Source organism: Sciurus vulgaris, assembly GCF_902686455.1.
Source record: "Sciurus vulgaris genome assembly, chromosome: 5".
Lineage (NCBI taxonomy): Eukaryota > Metazoa > Chordata > Mammalia > Rodentia > Sciuridae > Sciurus > Sciurus vulgaris.
Window position 1 is genome coordinate 42,861,993 of NC_136465.1, and position 25,196 is coordinate 42,887,188.

The following is a 25,196-nucleotide window of genomic DNA, read 5'->3' on the forward strand; positions in this document are numbered from 1 at the left end:
AGTATAAAAATGTATTTTTGAAACTCCAAGTGGAACTAGTATTAAGCATAAAACCATGGACAGAATTTCCCACTGATCCTGCCTGCCTTCACGTTCCCCACCTTCACCCCCTAGGGTGGTTTTAATTAAGAACTTAAAATCGGGAAGCCCGAGCACTCACTCAGGAGAGGGAGAAGTATGACCAAACAAAAGTGCCTTAAAACCCCAGGCTGAAGAGGGTTGTACTGAGGATGGATAAAGTGATGCTGTAGATGATGTGACCTGTCTTTCTAGAAGGAGATGGTCACTTTTGAAGTATTTCAGCCCACTTTGGTGGTATGAACAGTGTTTTCTGAATTCGTTTAATAAAAACCATGTATTACTAATACTTTTTCTGTTCATAAAATACCACTTAGCAATGAGAAAAAAAAAAAAAAAAAAACCCTCCATTTAAAATGGTTAATGCCTCCCAAGTGTAGCAATACTTTCTTAAAAGAAGCACCAAATACCAGGATGCTGGAAAATACTCTTCTCCAGGGGTATTTATTTTCACTCACCACAGCCTTAGTCCAGAATTATATTGACTACTGAGTATGTCTTGAGAGGCCAAATCTCTTCTGGCAACAAAGGGATTATTCCATGTTGGTAGTGGTGCTGTTTATTTTTGGGAGCAGAACATGCACAAAGGCTAAATATGCCTGTAATTGTTTTTATGGAAAGTCTAATTTTAAATGGTCTGTGGCCTCACAGCACCTTTTTGACAGGACCACATTTATATGCCCAGTTGGTGGGTATCTGCTCAGAGCTCCTCACCCCAGGGCACAGCAGGCACCGTGAACATTGTGAAGATCACCCTCTAGCACACCTAGAAGATGAGATTGAAGATAGAGGGTGGGGGTGGAGCAAGAGGGATGTTCCTCCTTTCCCTTTTGTCCCTTCTTCATGAGGGTAATGAAGAAAAACTGCATATGAAGAGGGTACAATGAGCGAATTATCGAATGGAGCCCATCCTTTTATTGTCCTTAAATAAAAATTCATTTGGAAATATACTAACATAATTTAGAGGAAAACAAGCCCTGGTCCCTACCATTGTCCCACAGGTTTCTTGCAATTCTTAAGTTATGGGTTGTGTCAAGGACAAAACCATGACTTAAAATGGCTGACTGAGGCTGGGGTACGGAGCTTACCTTCTGCCCTGGAAAGATCCACCTGAATTCCACCTCGACATCAGGCTCCCCTAGGACAGTGCAGAGCACACTGATGTCAGCCCCGCCTTTCACTTTGTTTGAAGAGGCCAGGATGGTTGTGGATGGAGGGCCGCTGGGAACTGGAAGGAAGTAGGCAACAGTGTGAGACAAGATCCATGAGTGAGTGTGGCATTAAAAACCTACAGACATACTATTTCCTTTGAAGAAATGTGACAGTTCTGCCTTCCTCGTGGCTTTCCAACCAGTACCGAGGCTAACCCACCACTTTGGGTTTCCTTTGGCATTGCCTCTGCCTGTCAACCTTGGTGGCCCAGAATGGGGTAGTCAACTGGAACTCCAGGGTCACACAAAAGGGAAAAAAGATGAGCAGAAAGAAGGTATTTAGGGAAAAAGCAAGTAGAACATGATGAAGATAATCTGGAGGTGAACAGACAGGTGAGTGGCTGTCAATTCTCAGGGAAAGAACAGAGGAAATCTAAATAGGTGGTTGAGAATGGTGTTTCCAGGAAAGTCGCAGAGCTACCTGTTTGCAGTGCCTTTACTTCATACCATTTGGGAAACACAGGTTTTCATTACGGTCAGTTCCCTTAACCAGTAATCTTGGTGGCAGCCTTGACTACATCTGGGAGCTGGGAACCACAGGAACAAATGAGACAGATGTGGACTCTGAGTCCTTGGGGCCTGCACTCCAGTAGAGGGGCAGCCACTAAGCAATGGTTCATTAAAAATTTCAGCTGTACTGAGAGTTGTGGAAGAGAAACCTAACATGCTGTGCAAGTTCAGAATTGTCTGAGAGCCAGGAAAAGTTTCCATGAGGAAGCAGTGTCTGAACTAAAAATCTCAGGGATGAGTTTAAAAGACAAGGATGAAAGGATGGGGAGGCCCGGAATGCCCATGTGTAAAGCCTGCGAGGTGAGATGGAGGGAGAGGCAAGGGCAGGCTGCAGAGAGGGAGGAGAGGAGCCAGAGCAGGCCAGTGAGGAGGGCAGAGGCAGAGGTGGGCCGTGAGGAAGATTTCAACTGTGGTTCTAGGAGATGTGGTTTTGTTGGACTTATCATCAACATCAGTGTGGAAAATACACTGGATAAAGAGGGCAGACACCTATCTCAATTAGATACATTAGCCCTGGGAAGAGAAGATGATAGTGCAGACCCTTTTTTGCAGTGTTTGAGGGAATAGTACCTTTTGAAAGTAAGTCTAAAGGACTGGGAGGAGGAGGTTGGGCTTGGCTCCCAGCTGTGGTCTTGCAGTGGGTGGATGTGGTGCCTTCACTGAGGCAGAGAACACGGGAGAACTGAGTTCAGGGAGGATGATGTTGAGTTCGGAAATTAGCACATGGGGCAGAGGGGCCACAGGGCATTTAAGTACAGACACTAGTTGGACACAAGAGCCTGGCACTCACGGGTTTGGGCCCCAGATAATCATTTAGGAGTCTTTAATGAATAGATATGAAGTAGAGTGGATATGGATAACGTTGCCCAGGAAGAGATCCAGAAGCAAGAAAGAAAGGTAACTAGGGGAACTTCAGCATTGGAAAGCTGTTAGAAAGCAAAGCACTAACAAAGCACAGTGAAGAAGTAGAGCCAGGAGAAGTGGGCTCTGGAAGGATAAGGAGACACTATCTTCTGAGCTTAATGGCATGGTAGTCCCTGAGGACCTGGGCAAAGGCTGTTCTGGTTGAGTGCAGGGGAAAGAGCCAAAAAGAGTGGGCAGAAATAGGCTGGGGTTGTGGCTCAGTGGTAGAGCACTCAGCTAGCATGTGTGAGGCACTGGGTCTGATTCTCAGCACCACATATAAGTATATAAATAATAAAGATCCATTGACAACGAAAACAGAGTGGGCAGAGGAGCGTGTTGGGGGAAAGGAAATGGAAATGGAATAGAGAAATCTCTTTCAGGGAGTCTGACTGTGATGGAGAAAGAGTCTTAGCGATGGGCTGAGGGTAGTCAAAGAGATTTGTGAGAGTTATTTGGTGACAAGAGGCCTGCTGAATAAATCCCATGGTTGAGGACAGGAGTTCTCAAGGAACCCAGAGTCTAATTTCAGAAAGCAGCTAGCTCATAGCAACCTTGCTCCTCCCACAGACCACTCACCCTGTCAGCACAAGAGTTCCCAAGAGAGAGAAAAATCATCTTGAAGGGACTATGGTGTGTGAAAAACCATCTCCTTACCCCAGTTGCAGGGGCCTGGGAGAGCGTGCTCTCTCCAGGAAGTCAACGGAGAGTGGGAGATGCAAAAGAAACACTCTAAGAGACTCAGAAGGAAGGCAGCATGTCCTTCTGAACTGGATCTGCTCACTGGCCTACCCTGTGCCATCTGCCCAGGGTAGAGGAGCCCTAGAAGAGGTAAGAGGGTGAGGGCTGCCAGGAAAAGGGAACTGACTGTAAGTTTCTAATTGCCACATGCCCCATAGTCAAGGGATCAGAGGAACACAGATTCCGGGGCTATAATCTTTCTGAGAACACACTACAGGTGAATGCAAAGAAATGCATGCTAACAGAGGAGGCCTGCAGCCAGGGGATCAGGCAGAGAATGAGGCCACATCTGAGGTGGGACCTTTGGCACCCAGGGACATGCTTAGGGATGAGTCCCTTATCATACCTAAGTGTTAGAGCTACTGCCTGTGCCCATTGGGTTCATAGACAACAAGTCAGGTCAGCATTTACTACCAAGAGACCACCACATCTGGGCTCCAGCCTTTCTCCTTCCCCAGGCTGGCACCAAAGTGGGGAGTGGACAGAGTGAAGGTCAACTTCTCCCTCTCCAAGCTGCTAGGCTTGCTTAAGGGGAGAACAGGAGCAAACTTTGGAGTAAATGTGGAGTTAAAATATTAAACAAACAGTCTTAAAAACCAGAATTAGGCTGACTTACTAACCCAAAGTGCCTGTTGGATGAGAAACTTGACTTAGCTATCACTAAGAGATCTCACTACCCTTAGGAAAGGGAGTTTCAACACAGCAGAATGGATGGAGGTTACTATGGAGAAAGGCATCTCACGTGTGATGCACTGAGTTGAAACTCCCCCCTCAAAATGTCACACTTAAAAAAAAAGTTCCATTTTTAATGGAGAGATTTGATCTTGATTCAGTTCTGTCAGGAGGAAGGAGTAAGGCCAACTGGAAGCAAATGAATGGGCAGAAATGTGAGGACACATTTGAAGAGACTGGAGAAATGCAGAGACTTCCAGGCAATGGAGACTGGAGTCCCAGAGTTCACAGCAACACCAACTGTCCACCTGTGGGATTTTCCCAGCAACCCTCGCTCTCTGGATATGGGGAGGGAGAAAAGGCATACCTTTTCAGCTAGGAGGGTGGGTTTCCTGGACAGGTGAGAAAAGAGCACAGAGTTCAAGGTGGCAGCAAAATATTGAAAAGGCAACCCCGGAATCCAAGCCACCTGGGGTGGGGAGGATTTGACAGCACTGGGGATAGTGGAGAAGAGAGTGGATGTGAGAATTAATGCAGAAGGAGTCACTGGGTCAATTTGGGAAGATAGGAGCTCAGATTGGACTCTAATTCCTATGGAAAGCAGTTGTGCCTGTTGACATAATAAAGTTGTGGCTCAGGGAGACTGTGTCCCAGGTAGTCAGTGAACTGCCCAATGGGTTCGAAGCGGACTCTGAAGTAACCCTAAAAATGCAATGGTGAGCAGCGACAGGAAGAGATAAGAAAGCTGGTGGTCCTTGAGGTTCCTGCACTGCAGAGGAGAAGAGGTTCCTAACAGGTTGAGAGACTGATGGTCAGGATGTGGGAATGGGCACAAGAAGGATGTCAACCTGCGGGAAGGGAATGGATGGTGCTCCTGGAAGACAGCAGATTTTAGGTAAAGAAGCCTAGAAAATGCTCTAAGGGGAGGTTGGGGATAGAGCAGAATTGCTGGTCAAGCACAGAGGCAGTATCAGAGACAACTATGGAAGGATTTGGTTGGGTCAGAGGGCAAGAAAGTAGAACATTCTAGAAGTAGTGGTGTAATAAAGGAACCTATAAGGACAGCATCCTGTGCTTCCTCATTTCCACCCATAAGAGGGAACTGCAGTACCTATGATGGACCAGCCGGAAGTGACTAAAATCTAGGCCCTATGGGGGTAGCATACTTACCCTCTACGTAGAGCAGTTGGTACTTGATGGAGATCTGAGACTTGCCCCCGGCCTCTGCCTTGCAGTAGACCACCCCCTGGTGGTCAGAATGAGGTTGTAGATACACAAAGCCTCGCTTCATGTCGTAAATAATGTCTGTTCCATTGGCTGGGATTTCCTTGGCAGGGAACTCCCTGTGGAGAGTGACTTTGGCTGACAGCACAGTCACTCGACAAGGAACCACAGCCTGTCTGTCTGGGTTCAGGTAGACGACATCAAAGTAACTGGGAGAAGGTACAAAGAGCTCTCCTTTCTCTGCAAAGGGGAATGAATATACAGGTACATTTACGCAGGAGAAAGAACAACTTAGTGATCCTTACACTCCAGCACAAAGAAGAAAGGGGACTGGCAATTACTTAGAACACTGGGTCCTTTATGAATAGAAAAGGATGGATCGTCCATGCTTTTCACTTTTTTGGAGGAATGATTTTACTTCCTGCTATAGTTTAGATGTTGACTGTCCCCTATAGGTTCATGGGTTAAAGGCTTGGTCCCCAGGGTGGCAATTATTGGGAGGTGGCAAAACATTTAGGAAGTAGAGCCTAGGGGGTGGTCTTTAGATCACTGGGGGTGCACTCTCAAAAAGAATTGTGGGGGCCCAGTCTCTTCCTATCTTCCTTCCTTGTCACAAGGTGAACAGTTTTACTCTCCAGTACACTTTCTCCAGGACATCTGACAATAGGCCCAAAGACTTGGGGCCAATTTTTCATGAACTAGAACCTCCAAAAGAATGAGCCAAAATAAACTTTCTTCTCTATAAGTTAATTATCTCAGATGTTTTGTTGTGGTGATGGAAAGCTACTAACGTATCTCCTCAAAATAAATTTTAAAACCCTGTTAGTTCAAGTCCAAATCAAATCCATAGATACTAAGGAAGCAGGGAAGAAGACTTCCTTAAGTTTTATACCTTGGAACAATCTGCTGCTTCTGTGTGGAGAAATGAGCCCCAGAGCCCACAGTCAGTGACTGTCTATCAGCCAGTCAGAGTTCCTCTGGAAGGCCCAGCACAGTGACAACACTGGTGTCCTCACCCTGTCCTCACTCCCAGTTCAGAGGACCTACTGCCTGCCAAGGTTAGTGGGTGGGAATGGGGCAAAGATGGAGGAGGAACCTGCTGGCCCCAGTTCTGGCCTCTGCTGGGCCATCACCTGGCTGAGATCTTCAGCCAACCTCTTGGACTCCCCCTTTTCCTTCTGAAGTGAACTGCACTCTGCCAGGCTCTTTAAGCCACAGACAATAGCATTTTTATCTTACAGAAATGGGAGAGATGAGGACTGGCTTAGCCATACTGTCCCCAGGACAGCCAAGGGACTCTGAGTTGGGCTTTTTGTTTTGTTTTGGGTGTGTGTGTTTTGCTTGATTCATTTGGCATGACACATTAAATCCTTTGTTTTCTGGATCATTCTGTGAGGGAATATTATAATAATTTCTTAAAGAAATCTTGGGGCTAATCTCATCACTACACTTGTTGTATTGTTTCCTGTGTTCTTACAGTGTTCCCGAAACAAGTAATCATTCTTGGTTTTCTCCACTGCTAGCTTCTGAATAATGTTTTAGGTTGGGCACAGGATTCCTGGAAGCAATATCAAGTCTTCAAGAGCCAAGCATTCTTTGGTTTGGAGTACCAAGACCTATCGGAGGTCCTTCCTCCTGTCTCTAAGGTTATGAGTATTGCAGACCTCCAAGAATCTCCACCATTGCAAGGTTTTACCAACCACCAGATAGTTTGTAGTATTTTATGATAAACTGGCTTTTTTTTTTTTTTTTCTTTTTTGGTCTTGGATGTGTCACTTAATCTACCTGTACTTCAACATCCTCTTGTATAAAGAAGAACCTGAAGTCAATACTACAAAAGACATCCTAGCTGGGTATAGTGGCGCATGCCTGTAACCCCAGGGTCTCAGGCAGAGGCAGTATGATATCAAGTTCAAGACCAGCCTGGGCAATTTAATGAGACCTTATCTCAAAATAAAGTAAAAAAGGAGGGCTTCTGTATTCAATCCCCAGCACCACACACAAATGTTTTTTTTTTTTTTTTTTTAAATATTAAGGACATGTTGTTAGCAGTAACACCAGGATTGTATGATTGTAAGATTGTAGAGGCAACTTTTGTTTTAAGGGTTTGTAGAGTATGAACAAAGCCTGTAGAATTGGGGAACAATCTAATTTTCAGAACACAAAAACTGTCTTATTTCTTATAATGCATGCTTTGAAATAAGTGACCCTACTTATTTTAAAATATATTGTTTTAAAATATATTTGTAAGACTCAGGATACAACTCAGAGGTAGAGCACTTGCCAGTATGCACAAGGTGATGAGCAGCACCACATACAGACACAAACAAAAAACAAATGTGTTAAGTTTCTTTTAAAAATTATAGGCTATATATGTGTCCCATGCAAATGCGTTTGCATCTGCTTGTGTAACATATTACTTTAGGAAAACTAAACACATGGGATTTTTATATATTTCTGAAAAATTAGTAGTCTATAAACTAAAATCCAAATTACAACCAACTCCGTATTTAGTGGTGTACTTTTTAATGTGGTTTCCCTACATATGAAAATTATTGCACAAGTCTTTCACTACAGGAAAGCCCTCCTGCTGGTAATATTCTCCTCCTTGATCTGTCTGGGCGGTGGCTGTGTGTGTCTGTTCCTTTGAGGACAACTTATTGAGCTGTATACTTAGGGTTTGAATGTTTTTCTTTATGTATGTTATGCTTCAATAAAAAGTAGGAGAGAGAAGAAAACCCCTTTGAGAGCCTCCTGGACAAAGACCAAAGAGGAATTAATGTGGCAGCTGCTTAATCAAACATTGCACAAATTAACAACAGTCAGCCCCCCAAAAGAAGCTTCACGATATTTTCAGTCAAACTCTAGGAAACACAAAATAATAAACAGCAGACGTTTCTCTGCATGGGCAGCTGAGCAGCATATGTTCTGAAAGAACCAGCAGCAGGAACCTCAACTTCTGGAATGGCCCATCTTGGTTTTTTCAAATCCACCCATGCCTAAAAAGACAAAGTGCCAAACCCTACTCTGAAAATCAAATGGACTCTTTAACTTAGTGTTAGGGAATTTAAAAATTATACAACATATTTGATCACTTCCTGTTTTGACCCAGGTTTTTTGAAATCAATGGTTTAGTCCTCTTTTAGTTCACAAAAAGACTTCAGTGAAGACCTACAAAATTCAAGGAGAGTCCATAAACCTACTAGGACATTCTACTTAAGTGAAACCTTCAGCTCAAAACCTTGAACAATACTTTGGGAAGACATGATGCACAGTGCTAATCTTGACAAAGAGTCTTCATTCTGCAGTCTGAAAGATGGAGTCCATCCTTATATGGGAATGGGCTCGCTCTTGTCTTAATCTGTTGCTTTTTCCACTGTTGCTTTGCAGTGTGGGATAATACAAAGGACACATGGATGATGTTGTGTAGTACACCAAAATGAAGACCCAAAGGAATTGCCTGTGAACAACCATTAGCAATTCTCCTGATGATGCAAGTTATGCTAGCTAATGTCTATCAGTCCATCTACCATCTTGTCCTTGTTCTTAAAAGAGTCCAAGCAGTAATAACATGTGTCCTATGTCAGAGGAATAGAATTCAACTCCTTACTCTGTCATTAAAAGTCATGGAACACTGGAAAAGTCATTTGCCTTTTTGAATCTCAGCATTAGCATTACCATTTCTAAAACATTTAAAAAATAGATTTTATTATTTCCTAGGGATGTCATGGAAATGAATTGTAACATACCCCCTCCCTGGCTAATGTTACCTCTTGCCAGAAAGGAGCTATTTGAAGAAAGGGGAAAACCCATGAGATGTTACTAAAGAATTAATGACCAAGGTGTAGATTCATTTGGGCATAATAAGTCACTCTAGGTCTGAAAGACAGATGAACTGGGGATGCAAACAAATCTCATGAGAATCCCCTCCTGACACCAAGAAAAGATTCTGGCTTTATCTGAAATAACTTGGACAACAACAGTACCAGGAGGTGGAATTTGCAAGATTCTTAACCTCTGAACTTTGTTGAGAATTTCATCCCCCCAACTTCAGAGCTTAAAGAGCTCTTCAGAGGAAGAAGGCTAGGGGACCACTCTGCGACACCTGTCTCTCAAAGTGCAAGCTCCAATTTGCTCACCATATCTGGCACTGCAAGGGAGAAGTTTTCCACGTTCACCTGCATGCCATCAGGCACCATGCTTAGGCTCAGGGACAGGGACTAGAGCCACAAAGGCCACACCCATTGGGAACCCTGCCCCCCTAAACTTTAGTTCATGTACTCATAAGAATAAATGTGAGGAGGTCTTTAGCAAAGCATCCTGTGACTGTGGGGGTCCCAGAGAGATGGTCATAGGTTCTGAGAGCAGAGTGAAGAAGTCAAAGCCCTGCCATCCAACAGAAATTTCTGTGGTGATAGAAAGTTTCCAATCTATGCGTTCACTCCAGTACCACAGCCACATGTTGCAATTGAGCACAGGAAATGTGGCAAGTGTGACTGAGGCAATGAGTTTTAAATTTTGCTGGATTATAATTAATACTCAGTTATATTTAAATTGCCACATGTGTAGAGTGGGTATCATATTGGACACTCAGGTACAGACCCTGGAATCAGTTCTGTGTTCAAATCCTGATACCATCACTTCCTCACTGTGCGATCTTGAAGATTTATTTAATCTCTCTAAACTTCCACTTTCCAACATTTTAACAATGGAAATGATATGTGTACTTACCCTGAAGGGTTGTTGTAGGACTTATATGAAGTAATTGATATAAAGTCCTTACCTAAACAGGGAGGACTCTTACTGTCATTATTGGCTATTCAGCATGTGGTGGAAACCCCAGTTCTGGGCCAACTCCAGAAGTTTGAAGAGTTCCATTAATGTATCAAACATTACCTGTAAAAAAGATGTAGGTGGACCCTGTTTTGGCCTCATCCCTTCTGCAGATATAGCCATTGCAGAGTTGGCCCCAGCAGCTGAATTCGCCCGTGTCAGCCGCAGTGGAGTTGACCAGGGTCAGCTGGCTGTAGCGCTCATGCTGCTTCACACTATGAATATAAGAGAGACAGGGACCCAGGACAGGTCAGAGCCAGGCTGGGGGCCTTCCAGCCACCACTCTTCTGCTCTATTGTTCTCTGATGTAAACACCCAGTGACTTCAGGCCCTCTCAGATGGCACAAAGCAATCAGAGTGTGTTTGGGAGGAAATGGGGTGTGGGGGAAGCAGAGAGAAAACCCTTTCCTAAAAGAAAATAATAAATGACAGTTGGGTTTTCCAAGGAAAGGAAATTCTCTTTGGCCTCAGAATTGGGGTTTTCTCGAGCAAGATGGTGGGTATATTAGCAGCACGACCTCAGAAGCTCAGCCAAAAAGCCTCAGGCTGGTGTTTTGCTTTTAGCCATGGTTTCTAATGAGTTCTTTTAAAAGCAAACAACATGAATGAAAGCACAAGAGCATTATTCAATATACAAAATCCTTTTCATCAATGAGAATAAGTCTCTACCGTGGAATGAATCAGACATAATTTTCCTATGGTCATATATCAATACACCACCAGTGAAACTCCACATCATGTACAACCACAATAATAGGATCCTAATTAGAATACATTATACTCCATATATGTATATGTTACAATACACTATACCTTCATGTATATCTAAAAAGAACAAATTAAAAAAGGATAAGTCTCTGGCTATAAGCATGGAATCTTAGAGATGATACATCATCATATTAAGAAAAAAACTAAAACTAACACCAACAACACCACCATCACAACAAAACCCTTTCCTTTAGGGGAAAAAAAAAGCATTGGCTTCTAGCAAGTTGTGCCCCAGGTCTGCAACCTATTTAATGTCTTTGGACCTTTGGGCTTTTTCTCCAGTCTCACCCTATTACTTCTATTTTTATTTTCTCTCTTTCTCTCATACTTTCACTTTGTTGCCAGGCAAATATGTTTGCAAACCCTTTCAATTCCTTTTTGAAATCAAGAAAGACATATTTGCTATTTTCAAATACTAGTACTGACCGATTGTAATGATAATGAATTCTACTACACGGTAATAGGAATAGCTGTATTGTCCTTGCAATGGATGCTGTCTTGTGGCTCATGAGTCTCAGTACAGGGGAATGTCAAAATAAATGGTTTAAATCTGAGTAGTCCTCTCAAATATCCAAACGTTCACTCCTCTGAGAGCCACATGCCTTTCTGATAGAGACTCTCTTGTTTCATCTCACAGCATTATCAGCATGGTCAGTCACTACTTTAAATTTAGCACATGCAAAATGGCTAGTGGGTCCTAACCACGACCCTGTTCTAGTTCACTTCTGAATAGCTTGTTGTGCTCAACAGTCCTGCCAGGAGGCATCTCTGTACTCCCACTCCATCAACTGCCTCCTTTAAACTGAACGGAAATCTCTCCTCCCTCAGGAAGCTTCTAATTACAATAGACTCTCAGGAATCTCCCCACTTTCTCCTAATGAAGTCATTGGCTCCCTTGCTCTCTACTACTCAGATACCCCTGGCTTCCTGTTATTACCCAGATGGTAGTAAGGGAAGGGACTGCGCCATATCTGTCAGAGTACACAGTGACAAATCTGTGTCAAGGACACAGTGAGGATTCCCTAAATACAAGTGAAATATAGCTCAACCATGGAGTTGGAAATGGAAAGAACTTGGAGATCAGTTCTCTGTTTTGCAAGTGCTATCGTTTGGATCTGGAGTCCCAAAGGCCCACATGCTAAATAAAGGCTTGGTTGCCAGCCCACGGAGATGGCAAAGCCTTTAAGAGGTGGGGCTTACTGGGAGGTCTTCTGGTCACTGGGCATGCCCTTGTAGGGGATAGTGGGACCCTAGCCCCTTCCTCTTCCTCTTCTTCTTTCACTTCTGGGCCATAAGGAGAGCAGCTTTGCTCCACCGTGTACTACCTCCATGATGTGACATCCATGCTCCCTCCATGATTGGCCCCAAAGCAATGGGGCCAACCAATCATGGACTGACTGAATCCTTCAGAACCGCAAGCCAAAGTAAGCCTTTTCTCTTTTCAAGCGTTTTACAGCAATGGAAATTTAGCGACCATGCACATGCAGAAACTCAGTCCCAGAAATGACTTCCCTGAGACCCACAGCTTGGTGACCCACAGAACAAGTTTTCCTAAGTTACTGAATATGCACTCATTAGACAAGCAAGTGATATCAAGCACTTCATGCAATGCCTGGTTTGGTGTATTATCCTAGTTATTTGTAATTACACATAATGAAAGATTGAGAGTAGTTATTGTGAATACTACTAAAGCAATGAAAAACAGCACACACTCAACACTGGAGAGAGACAGCAGAGCAAATAAAAACAGTGAAACTTGAGATTACCATCTGGTTAGGAAGTTAAAATCAATCTATGAAAAGATCCAAATATAACTAAAGGGGTCCTCACAACAAGAGAGACAGAATTTCTGAAAGGGGCTCCTCACTGTGGGTTGAAGAGGTTGAAGGTAGTTTTGAGGAGGAGGTGAGACAAACTAGACTTTGGAAGGTAGGGGAAGGAGGATGGATAGCTAAGGGACTAAGAGGCAGCAACCATACAGCTCAGGACACAGCAAGTCATACCAGGGTCTGCAGAGGCCCTTGTGTGTGGTGAGGGGAAGAACCAATAATGACTTGGGGGTTTCATCCATTGCAGAATGAGATAGAGCAGCAGGTTGGCAGGTCGCAGGCATGTAGTTGAGAGGAGCAAGAGAGTATACAGAGTTCAATCACCAAGCAGCAGGGACCCCAACACATACCTAGTTTAGAAGGTAGGAAGTGATAGGACCACCATAGCTAAGGTGTGGGCAGAGTAGGAGGGTAAGGAAGAACAGGTAGAGCTGGGGACACTGCTGCCATTTGTGCAAAGAGAAGCACGAGCACTGGGACCTGGGATGGAACCTAAGCAAATCCAAAATGGAGGAGATTTGTGACAGATGGTATAAGATGAATCAAGAATGGCCACTCAACATGTATGATTCCATGAAGGGTGTGACTCTACGTCATGTACAACCTGAGAAATGAAAGGTTGTACTCCATTTGTGTACAATGAATCAGAATGCATTCTGCTATCATGTTTAACTAAATAGAACAAACAATAATAAAAAAGAATGGCCACTCAATTTGTATTTCTGTGTCAGAAATAATGGGTCTGTAATGGAGTGGAATGGAATAGTTGGGAAGTAAATGGAGATTTGGTAAAAATAATAAACTCCTCATGGGGGATTTCGAATTTGAGATGAAATGTGGGTTATTTAAGTATGATTTGCATTTGTGGGAGTTCATCTACATAGAGGTAAGAGCAGAAGCCAGTGGAATAAACACATTCAAGAAGAAAAAGAGTAGAAGATGTTGAGGACAAAACTAAGGGGTGTCCGGGTGTGGTGGCACATGCCTGTAATCCCAGCAGGTCAGGAGGCTAAGGCAGGAGGATCGCCAAGTGTTGAACAGCCTCATCAATTTAGTGAAGCCCTAGAAACTTAGTGAGATCCTGACACTAAATAAAATATTTTTTAAAAAAACAAGGGCTGGGGATGTGGCCCAGTGGTTGAAAGCCCCTGGGTTTAATCCCTGGTATCAAAACAACAAAAAACCTAGTCATTGGGAAAAGACTAGGTGAATAGAGGGGAGGAAAAGACTCAGGAAAGGGAATCAAAGAAAATCACAGGAGAAAGATTCAAGAAATGGATGCCTGACAGACTCAGATGCCTTTATGAGATATACACACACACACACACACACACACACACACACACACACACACACACACACACACTTCATTTGGCAGAATGAATGTCTCAGCCAACTAGTAGAAGATCAATTTCAGCTTTAAGGATGGATTTGGATTTCAGCAGATAAAAAAGGGCAAAACAGAGAGAAAATGTAGGTAGAGGTCTCCTCATCTGGACCATGATATCAGGCCACCTCCCTGTAGAACTCAGAACCAGGATATAAAACTAGCAGGCAATCAATGGATTTACTGAACACCTTCTCTGGGCCCAGCACTTGCTCCTATTGTGTGATAGTAAGTACAAGATGACATTCCTACCAGGAAAATAAACAGGCACATAAAAATCTAACACCTGGGAATAAGCCTACTGCCACCATGAAATCCTCATGCTGTATCTTTAGCAGGATTGGGGGTGGAAGGAAGGAAATGCACTGGAAAACATTTCTACATTTTTCCACCCCCTCTTCTGTGCAAACCATTTAAAACAGGAAACAAATTATTTAGCAGGATTACAGTTTAAATACCTGGATTTAAAATGTCCATTTCTACTAATGGTCTTGCACAGTCCAAACAGCATACTGCCCAAGGGGTTGGGATATGACCTAATACCTTTGGGTGCTATGTCTGTCACGAAGTGGAGAAAAGGACTCACTGAGCCCTGTTAGAGCCACTGTTTGTAAGGAAGAACTTCATCCAAAGACCCTTGTTTCTCTTTTAACCACTGAATAACCCTGCAGAGATGGAAGAAGTGAAGGATGTTTGAGTGGAGAAAAAGAGGTGGACTAAGATTAGAAATGGAATAAGATCAGAAGAACTGGCATTAACTGGAGCAGCTCCAAACATCCCTACACATCAGCTCATCTTGGCTTTGACTTCTTCACTAGCTCTTCTAGCCCTGACCTACAGAGAGCTTGGTGATGGACAAGGCCAGAATCTGGACAGCATTTGTTCAAAATTTAAGATTCCTGGGGATTGGAGGTTTCCTCCAACAGGCTCCCATGGCTTTTGCTATCAGTCTTATTCCCATTAGTGGAGGGCTGAAACTTTCTGCATTCAGCCCAACCTACTCTTTTCTGGAAGGGCCCCAAGTCCAGGGATGACACAAAGGAAGGAAGGAGCTGGCAGTTCCCAGAGTCAGGGGCCATTACGCGGCTCACCTGGGCAGTGACCAGGTAACGATGGTGGAATCCTTCCCCCAGACTCTGCAAGCTAAAAGCAGAGGGTGAGCTCTGAGTTATAAGTTAATTATTCATTAGTACCATAAATACTTCATGAGCACAAATTAAATGGGAGGCATTAGAGCAGAGAGGAAGGAGGCAAAGATGTCTAGGCAGCAGTTCTCTACTCTCAAATTCCCTATAGCAAGTTCCCTGGGCATTCCAAGGATGGTAACCAGGAAGGCCCAGAGGGACTTGGGATTAGAGAAGGATTTCAACATGTACAAACAGGAGACATGCATTCCAAAGGAAGGGCATCTCCTTAGAGGAGAAATTAGGAAGATGCGTAGCAGAGAAAGTTTTGACTGGACACTGGTTGTTTGGGCTCTGGTGAGAGGGAGTGGCCATGTAAAATGTAAGATGGTGGACTTTAGATCCAGCCTGACCAGACTCCTGCTCCACCATGATCTGTCTCCTAAGCTACAGCTCCCGCCCTTCAGGGTCTGGCTACACCTACCTCTTCAGACTTGTAGTAAAAACAGTCATTCATGGTGTGTTAGTCAGCTTTATCGACTGACTTAAAGACCCAACCAGAACAATTTTAGAGGAGGAAAAGTTCATTTGCAAGCTCACAGTTTCAGAGGTCTTAGTCCATAGAAGGCTGGCTCCATTCCTCAGGACTCAAGGTGAGGCTGAACATCATGGCAGAAGTGTGGTGGAGGGAAGCAGCTCACATGGTGATCAGAAAGCAGAGAGAGAGAGAGACTCCATGCTCCAGATACAAAATATATACCCCAAAGCCACACCCACAATGAACCACTTCCTCCAGCCACACCCCACCTGCCTCCAGTTACCACTCAGTTAACTCCATCAGGGATTAATTCACTGATTAGGTTAAGGCTATAACACAATCATTTCTCCTCCAAACCTTCTTGCATTGTCTTATATGTGAGCTTTTGGGGGACACCTCACATCCAAGTCATAACATATGGATTGCTGAACATTGTGCTAAGCTCTCCAGATAAGTTTGAAACTGCACAGTGTCTGGCACAAAGTGCTCGATACATTTTTAAAGGTTGTCATCATTATTATGGTCCCTTTTAATTCTCATAACCATATTAGCATGGAGGTACTATTTTTTTCTTTTTGCTAATGAGGACACTGAACCTTAGAAAAGTAACTTGTCCCAGGTCCCAGGCTATTAAGTGGCAAAGCATCTAATCTAGTGCTGTATAGACACAGGTTATGGATGTTTGTAATTGAAAAGGGTATGAATTTCCATCCTACCAAAATGAAATGAAGTAATTTTGACCAAGAAATGGTGGCTCCTACTTGCTTGTAATGCTGATTAAACAGGGTCACACCTACAAACACATGGGCAATCTGTTTAAGTCATGCCAGTATTCAAAATGATGCCCCATTTTCTGTTTGTTTTTGCAGTGCTCGGGATCAAACCCAGGGCCTTGTAGCTGCTAGGCAGGTACTCTACCACTGAGCTTCATCCTCAGCCCAACTACTTTTCTACTTAAATCCACATCTAATCATCCAGTAACTAATTGAAGGAAACAAGGGCAGGAAAACCAGTTATTAAGAATCAAGTACAGGACTGGGATTGTGGCTTAGTGGTAGAGCATCTGTCTAGCAAGTGTGTGGCACTGGGTTCAATCCTTATCACCACATAAAAACAAAAACTAAAGGTCTTGTGTCCATCTACAACTAAAAAAAAATTAAAAATAAAACAATCAGGTACATAACTGATAGTACCCAAGATACATGTTACTTTTTCTTAATCTTGTCAGCTGCTGCTGCTGAAACTAAAAACTATAACTACTTAAGTAGAGTCTAATAGAAGCACTGACATAAGCCCTTTACCCATTTCGCCTTACTTGATTCTCATGAAGCCCCGTGAGGGAGGTGCTATCTGTCATTCCCATGTTGGAGGGAACAAACAGAGGCAAGGCAGCTTAGGAAACTTTCCCGAGGTTATACAGGAAGTGCTGGAGCCACAGGAGAATTGGAAGCTCCGTTTTAAATAACTTTCCCAGGCCACTTAGTGTCAAACTCAGATTTTCTGCCTTGGACACTCTGTGTTACCTCCATTGGCATAAAACAAAAATGTAAGGGGCAATAAATGTAAAAGTGCAAAAATGTAAACGGCAAAAAATGCATCCTCCTTATTCAATATTCATTTCAACAATTAATTGGTTAGCTTCGACCACATGTGAAGAACTGTGCCAAGAACCAAGGGAAATAAAGACTCGTGGGTGTTTGCTGGTACAAGTTTCAAGTGTTTGGAGAGGGCCTGTGTTTACGCTAAGTCTTAATTTAAGAATGTGTCAGAAAAGAAGTACTCCACGATATGCTGCGGATGGAGCCATATGAACAGAGCAAATCCTGGGAAACAGGCAGCTGAGCAAAACACATTGAGGCTGTCACTATTCACATTTTTAAAAAAAGAAAGAAAAAAAAGACATGTGTGAGAACTCATAAAGAACCAAATATGCCAAGTAAGGAACTTCAAAGAGGTCCAATATCAGAAACTAGGCTAGAATCTATCTACCTACCTGTCATCTGCCATCTTTTTTTTTTTTTTTAATTGTAAACAAATGGGATACATGTTGTTTCTCTGTTTGTACATGGCGTAAAGGCATACCATTTGTGTAATCATAAATTTACATAGAGTAATGTTGTTTGATTCATTCTGTTATTTTTTCCCTTTCATCTGCCATCTTGATCTATTATTATCTATCATATGTCTCCATGTTTGAATGTTATTCAAGAATCAATTCCAAATTCTTGCACTATCACTACGCTATTTCTATTCCAACGAGTTATGCTAATGTATGGCAAACATAATGAAGTTCTTTCTACTACAACTTATGCCAGTTTTTCTATATTATTGGGAAAGAAGTAACACTAGGCACTCTTCCACTATCTCACAGGAGATCACATATACGATTCCCTCTGGCCTTGCCAGCCACTCTCATTTCTCCAAGAGCTTCCCTTGGCACGGGCCGGGTTCTTAGTACCATGCTGGGAGCTCCCCTCCACATTTCCTACCAGCCTTCCAGCCATCTGATGCTGTCATTCTTTGCCTCTCTATCCAATGCATCTGGCTTCTCTATCAAGGGAAAGCCCTTTTCCTCCTCCGATATTTCCCAGATTTGAAAAAAGTGAGATGTGACTATGTCCCTATGACACCACAAACCAAACCCAGACCTGACACACAAGAGATTCACTCAACTAAAAGTCCCATCAGGCCACCTAGAATAAAACACTTGTAACCTAGGACCAACAATTCCACCCACAGGAACAGGTCATTGCTATCTTCATAACTGTGCAATGACTTTGATAGTAGAAAATGGGACAGAATCCAAGAGTCCAAGAGATCCAAGACATTTAATTAAATGTACCCTGGTATCACAATCACAAAGCAGAAAAGTATTCATGATACATTAGGGAAAAGATAATCATAAAAGTGTGTATAGATGTTGATAAAATTTTCTGACATGTAAAATTAAACCTGGGAGATTCTATACTACAGAACTAACAGTGAGTGTGTCTTGGGATTTTCAGTGACCCCTTCTTCTTTTTGCTTATCTATCTAGTCTCAAAATTTCTAAATCAAATGACCATGGATTATTTTGTAATAAGAAAAACTATAATAAAAGCAAAACAAGTTAAACCACTTATAAAACTGCAGACTCAATGCTCTATAAATGTGTGATCCCAGATGGCTCCTGTATACTTTAAATACCTGGAGGTGACTTTTACATCATGTCATCTTTTTTAAAATGTGAATTTCCAACAGGCAGGGCCAGCAGGAATTCCTTTGCAGGCCTAAAAATATCTGGGATATCATTTTATGCTGGTTAATAAAAATAATATCCACTGGAGTGCAGCCTGACTTTGTTCTCAAACTGGCTCTTACACACGGAGAGCTTCTTAAACTGGGCCACCTCCCTGTGGCTTCACCCTGGCCCTGCAAGCTCCCAGATCTTAGCAAGACTTCTTTCTTACTTATTGGTTGTTCTAATCCTACTATATAAAGTAAGCTCCTCAGCACTTCTCAGTGGGTGACATGGGAAAAAGATCTCCCATCTCTGCTCAGCTGAATGCCCACAGCCACGTATACTGGGAAAAATAGGCCCTGCAAGAGGAATAAGGGTCAGAAGACAATGGAGCAAGTCTCTGCCACCCTTGTTAGAAAAACAATCATTAGTAAGCAAGCCGACAGTCACAGTGAATGTATTATGACCAAGTCAGAATAGTGAATTCAAAGGCTGGGGAGCCTGGGCCCATTCACACATGGCACAGTGAATTTACTGTGGAAAGATGTCTACATACCTCCCCTTGCCAACCTTTTCAAAATACCTGCTTATACTGATGCAAATCTTCTGAGCTAACATCAGAAACCTAAAGAAATGTGAATTCACCCAACAGAAATATTGCTTTCTTGACATAGAGATACAGAGGTGTTGGGAACTAGGCTTAAATCTAGCTTACTTTATTAAAAGTTGTAAACTTGAGAAGTTCTCTTAACCTCTGTGGATCTAGCCTAATCATTTGTAAAATGTTGAATCCAAGCCAGGTAAGTGGTTCCCTGAGCAAGAGGCAGATCACAACCCTTCTTCTTGTCTCTACTTTTTTCCCCTCTCTCTTATGTTCAGGACCCAATCTAAAGAGATTATGTGATGGGCTGACAGTTCTGACTCCATGAGAATGTTCTAGGCCAGACTCTAAGGGAAATGACTAAACAGACTCCATTTTGCTCTGAGACTCCATGTTATGTAAGAAATAAACTTCTCCCATGGGAACACCCCGCCTCTGTGCCCATCATCAGTTACTTGGTGTGACATGTTTAATAATATACAATGGCAACTCCTATGTAGTAAAGAATTGCTCTCTTTTGATTCCTATTGCTCCTAAACAATGTACCATGTAAATAGTAATTGTGTGGATGTTAGCAACCATTCTTTAGTTCGTACCTAGGTAAGGGTCATTTTGACCCACTACCCCCTCTGTCGATGATCTCATGATGTTAATGTGTAATTTCAAATCATAGCAACAGACACTTATGATTAATGTGATTTTTGGTATAAGAACCCCTACAACCCTGTGGTCGGGGCTGTTCTCCCAATAGCCATTTTTGGGGACATTGTGTGAGACAGTCAGCTTAATAAAGACACTCAAATTTGGACTTCTCAGTGGTGATCGGTCTGTTCTTTAGTTGTGCCCCATAACAATTATTATTATTGTTATAATTTTTTGTAGTTGTAGGTGGATAGCATGTTTTTATTTTACTTGTTTATTTTTACGTGGTGCTAAGGATCGAACCCAGTGCCTCACATATGATAGGCAAGCACTCTGCCCCTGAACTACAGTACTAGTCCCCAATCTCTTACACTTTGGGGATTGTTATAGTTGAGACATGAGGTGTTCCCCAAAAGCTCAGCTGTGAGACAATGTAAGAAAGTTCAGAGGTGAAATGATTGGATTATGAGAGTCTTAACCTAATCAGTGAATTAATCCACTGATAGGAGTTAACTGGGTGATAGCTGTAGGCAGGTAGGGTATGGCTGGAGGAGGTGGGTCACTGGGGGCATGCCTTTGGGTTTATATTTTGTTCCTGGTAGGCAGAGCTCTCTCTCTGCTTTCTGTCATGTCCTGAACTGCTTTCCTCCTCCACATCCTCTGCCATGACGTTCTGCCTCACTTCAGGTCCAGAACCAGGAAGTCACCTGTCTATGGACACAGATCTCTGAAACTGTGAGTCCCCAATAAATTTTTCCTTCTTTAAAATTGTTCTTCTCAGGTCTTTTGGTCACAGTGGCAAAAAAGCTGATCAAAATAGGAACTGATCACTTACTGAATCCGTCTGCCTCCAGCCCCCGTGAACAGCCACTTTCTTTTCTCTCTCAAGACTACACACACACACACACCTGACACAAGTTGCCTTAGGTTGTCCTAGACTTGCATCTGATGTGTCCTTATCTCACTAGTTCATAAGCTGCTTGTGGTTGGAACCATTTCTGGTTTTCTTCTCATATGCCTTTCTGACTTAGTGGATTGTCTTTAATGAATAAATGAGGCAAACGATAACTCTATTTGGCATGTCCTCCCTTATGCCGAGCACCTATTAATCTTAACCTGTGACACTTGCTGAGGTCACACCTCCGATCTTCTGTGGACAATTGTGATTCTCCACCTCTTTCCCCCAAATGGCTACCAGCAATACAATACACCAGCAGATGCAATACATTATGCCATTCAAGAGCCACCTAGGTGGATACGAGTATGAGGGAGCATTCTCTCACTGATTTTAGTTGAGACACAGGGTCCCCTGCCCCATGCCTTATTCCAAGTCAAGATTGTAAAGAAAAGCAGTGTCATTACAAGGAAGGGTGGGCTTACATTTCCACTTTGACCTCTCCTCCCAGGAAAGCAAGACACCAGATCTCAACTTGGGTCTAAGAAGTGGGGCAGGGCGGAGAGAAGAGCTTTGGGTAGTGAGACTCAAGTGGAAAGCAGAGGCCAGGGAGAATGAGGATCGAGCCCCAGAGGCAATTCAACCAAAGGGGTTGGGCATTAAGGCACCAAGCAAGTCCAGATGACTGGACACTGAGGTCCAAGGAAGGAGCAGACAAGTTGGGAATGTGGAATGTGAGGTTCTGGGAAGAGTCTTCAGGGCTTGGACCTGCCCTAAAGTGGCTTCCCTTCACCTGCAGTGGCTGTGTTTTCCAGTGGTACCAGGGTTTGAACCCAGGGTCGCTTAACCACTGAGCTAAATCTCCAGTCCCCTTTTATATCTTATATTTTATTCTTTTTTTCTTACTCTCTCCTCTGATGTACTTTTTTTTTTTTTTTTTTTTTGTACCAGGGATTTAACTCAGGGGCCCTCAATCACTAGGCCACATCCTCAGCCCTATCTTTATTTTATTTAGAGACAGGGTCTCACTGAGTTGCTGAGCATCTTACTTTTGCTGAGGGTAGTTTTGAACTCATGATCCTCCTGCCTCAGCCTCCCAAGCCACTGGGATTACAGGCATGTGCCATGGCACCTGGCTTGATGCACCTTTCAAAATGGCTTTATTTACATTTTACATATTGGCATACTTGATTAAAAATGCTCATGCTACAATTACACCAATTTTCATTTTTGCACATTAAACTCCAGACCTTACCCACATACACACTGTTATGGTTTGGATGTGAGGTATCCCCCAAAAGCTCACGTGAGACAATGCAGGAAGGTTCAGAAGAGAAATGATTGGGGTGGTAAGAGTCTTAACCCAGTCAGTGAATGAATCCCTGATGGGATTAATTGAAGTGGTAGGGTGTGGCTAGAGGAGATTGGAATTGGGGCATGGCTTTGGGGTATATATTTTGTATCTGGAGAGTGGATTCTTTCTCTCTCTCTCTCTCTGCTTCCTGATGATATAAGCTGTTGCTCTCTGCCACATTCTTCCGCCATGATGTTCAGCCTCACCTTGAGCCCCAAGGAATAGAGAGGGCTTTCTATGGACTAGGAACTCTGAAACTGTGAGCCCTCAAATAAACTTTTCTTCCTCTGTAATTGTGCTGGTCAGATCATTTAATCAGAGCAGTGAAAAAGCTGACTAACACACACACATAATTGTTAAAGCAGGATTTCATTAGTAAAATACCTGCAATCACTTAAAGTTATATCATAAACAATGTTCCATTGTTCAACAGTCTCCACAATGATCTAACATAGTTTTGAGATGATGTTCTTATTGTATCTGTGGTTTGATATTTTAACTTGACTTTATCACAATCTTACTATATTTTAATATACAGAACGTCTGGGATAATCAAACCTAGACTTACCAGACTGCTCAAGAAATGAAATTTTATTTAACATTGTTTTAAAATGTTTAAAACATTTCCCCCCGTTTTAATGGCTAGAATGGTGGGGATGGGGAGTGTGCTGGATCTTAGAGCACCTGAGAAACAGCTTGAATATCCATCAATGCTCCAGGGTCATGGACAGTGTTAGTCAGCTTTCCATCACTGTGACAAAATAGCTAAGATAATCAACTTTCAAGGAGGAAAGGTTTATTTGGGCTCAAAGTTCCATAAGTTTCCATCCATGGTTGTTTGGCTCCTTACTATTGGGCCTATGGTGAGTCAGTATATCACAACAGGAACACATGTCAGAAGAAAGTGTTAATCTCTTGGCAGCCAGGAAGTAGAGAAAGAGTGAAGGAGGGGCTGGGGTCCAATACCCACTTCAAGGCCAAACTCCCAATAACTAAAGGACCTTTCACTAGGCCCATCTCTTAAAGGTTCAACCACCTCAGCACCGCCACATAGGCTGATGACAAAGCCTTTAACACCTGGGCCTCTGGGGGGACATTCCAGATCCAAACTAACATGAACATAGAGTTTGTAGGAGATTGACATGTAAGTCTAAAACACTTTCTAGAAGTAAATAAATAAATAAAGCATTTTCTTAAGACAAAATTCCTGAAAAAAGGGGCTGCTTTCTTATGCTCACCTCTTTTAGGTACAGTAATGTGAATAAAAATAGCTCATCATCATTGAGATAGTTGACTACGTGTGCCAACCACTTTGCAGGCATGACCTCATTCTCTCCTGATAGCACAATGAGACTGGTTCTATTATTGCCCTCCCCCACCCATGTCCTGGACAGACATGTCCGTGTTTTCCTGAACACTGAACAACCTGAACACTGTCAGAACATTTAGTACACCAGAGAAGTCTTTTATCCTGCCACCCCCAGCGGTCCACCTCAGGCACATGTTGAAGGGCCGGGTGCCACAGAGTCTGGGAGCAGACGGCTCCACCTTTGCGATTGGATGAGTTATTTGTTTTTTGAGGGTTTTTTTTTTTTGTTTTGTTTTTTTTTAATTTTAGTCGTTAGATGGACACAAAACCTTAATTTTATTTATTTATCTTTATGTGGTGCTGAGGATTGAACTCAGTGCCTTGCACGTGCTAGGTTTTTAATTTCTGGGATAAAGTCCATGTGAAGAAATGTACCAGAGTTTGGCTACGGCATAGGCTTTAGATTCTCCACTGCAAACTGGACCCAAAGTTCACCTCCAGGTAAGGACAAAGACAAAGGGAGAAGAAGGAAATGCATCAGAAAATAAAAACCAGTTTTAAAGGAAAGTGAGTTTCAAATTAGAATCGGGTGGGGTGGCACATGCCTGTAATCCCAGCAACGTGGACTTGGGAGGCTGAGGCAGAAGGATTGCAAGTTCAAAACCAGCCTCAGCGACTTAGCGAGGCCCTAAGCAACTTAATGAGACCCTGTCTCAAAATTTAAAAAAAATAAAAAAGGACTGGGGATGTGGCTCAGTGGTCAAGTGACCCCAAGTTCAGTCCCTGGTAGCAAAACACAAACAAAAAAACTTAAAAGATACTTGCCTAACATGTGAATGTTCTGTATACTTAAAAATGACTAAAACAGCAAATCACATACATTTTTTAATAACTTTATTTTTTTATGTGGTGCTGAGGCTCAAACCCAGTGCCTCACACATATTAAGCAAGCGCTCTACCACTGAGCCACAACCTCAGCTCTCTCATACATATTTTACCAAAACAAAAATAAATTAGGGGAAAAAGGGTACCTTCCTCTTATTATACCTCCATGGTGTGGCTCACAGTATTTACCAAAGTCTTGCAGATTCTCAACAGTGGGATCCTTCTGTTTATAAACACTTGTTAACATCTTTCTTCTTTTAAAATGTGTCCCAGACCCCTCTCTTCCCAGGCTAGAGAAACTGCATAGACTGGCCTGAAGCCCGCTGTCTGCTTCCTCAGCCACCCGCCTTTGTGTTGTCTGTGGGTGGAGTGAGCTGCTGCCAACTGCAGCCAAATGAAAACCCAGATGCCTCCCCTTCTCTCTAGAAGCTATTTATTGTTTTCAGAGGAACCAGCCATGGGAGAGATCTCC

At 42.9% G+C, this 25,196-nt stretch overlaps 1 protein-coding gene across 1 annotated transcript in view; it reads right to left on the reverse strand.

Moving 5' to 3' along the window:
• The window catches only part of PDGFRL (platelet derived growth factor receptor like), a 55,428-nt gene that overhangs the window by 984 nt on the left and 29,248 nt on the right, over positions 1 to 25,196 (reverse strand). Inside the window, exons 3-5 of the mRNA XM_079142766.1 lie at positions 10,236 to 10,387; positions 5,286 to 5,579; positions 1,167 to 1,306 (exon numbers count right to left, since the gene is read on the reverse strand). Coding sequence (XP_078998892.1) covers positions 1,167 to 1,306; positions 5,286 to 5,579; positions 10,236 to 10,387 — 586 coding nt within the window. The remainder of the gene's footprint in view (positions 1 to 1,166; positions 1,307 to 5,285; positions 5,580 to 10,235; positions 10,388 to 25,196) is intronic.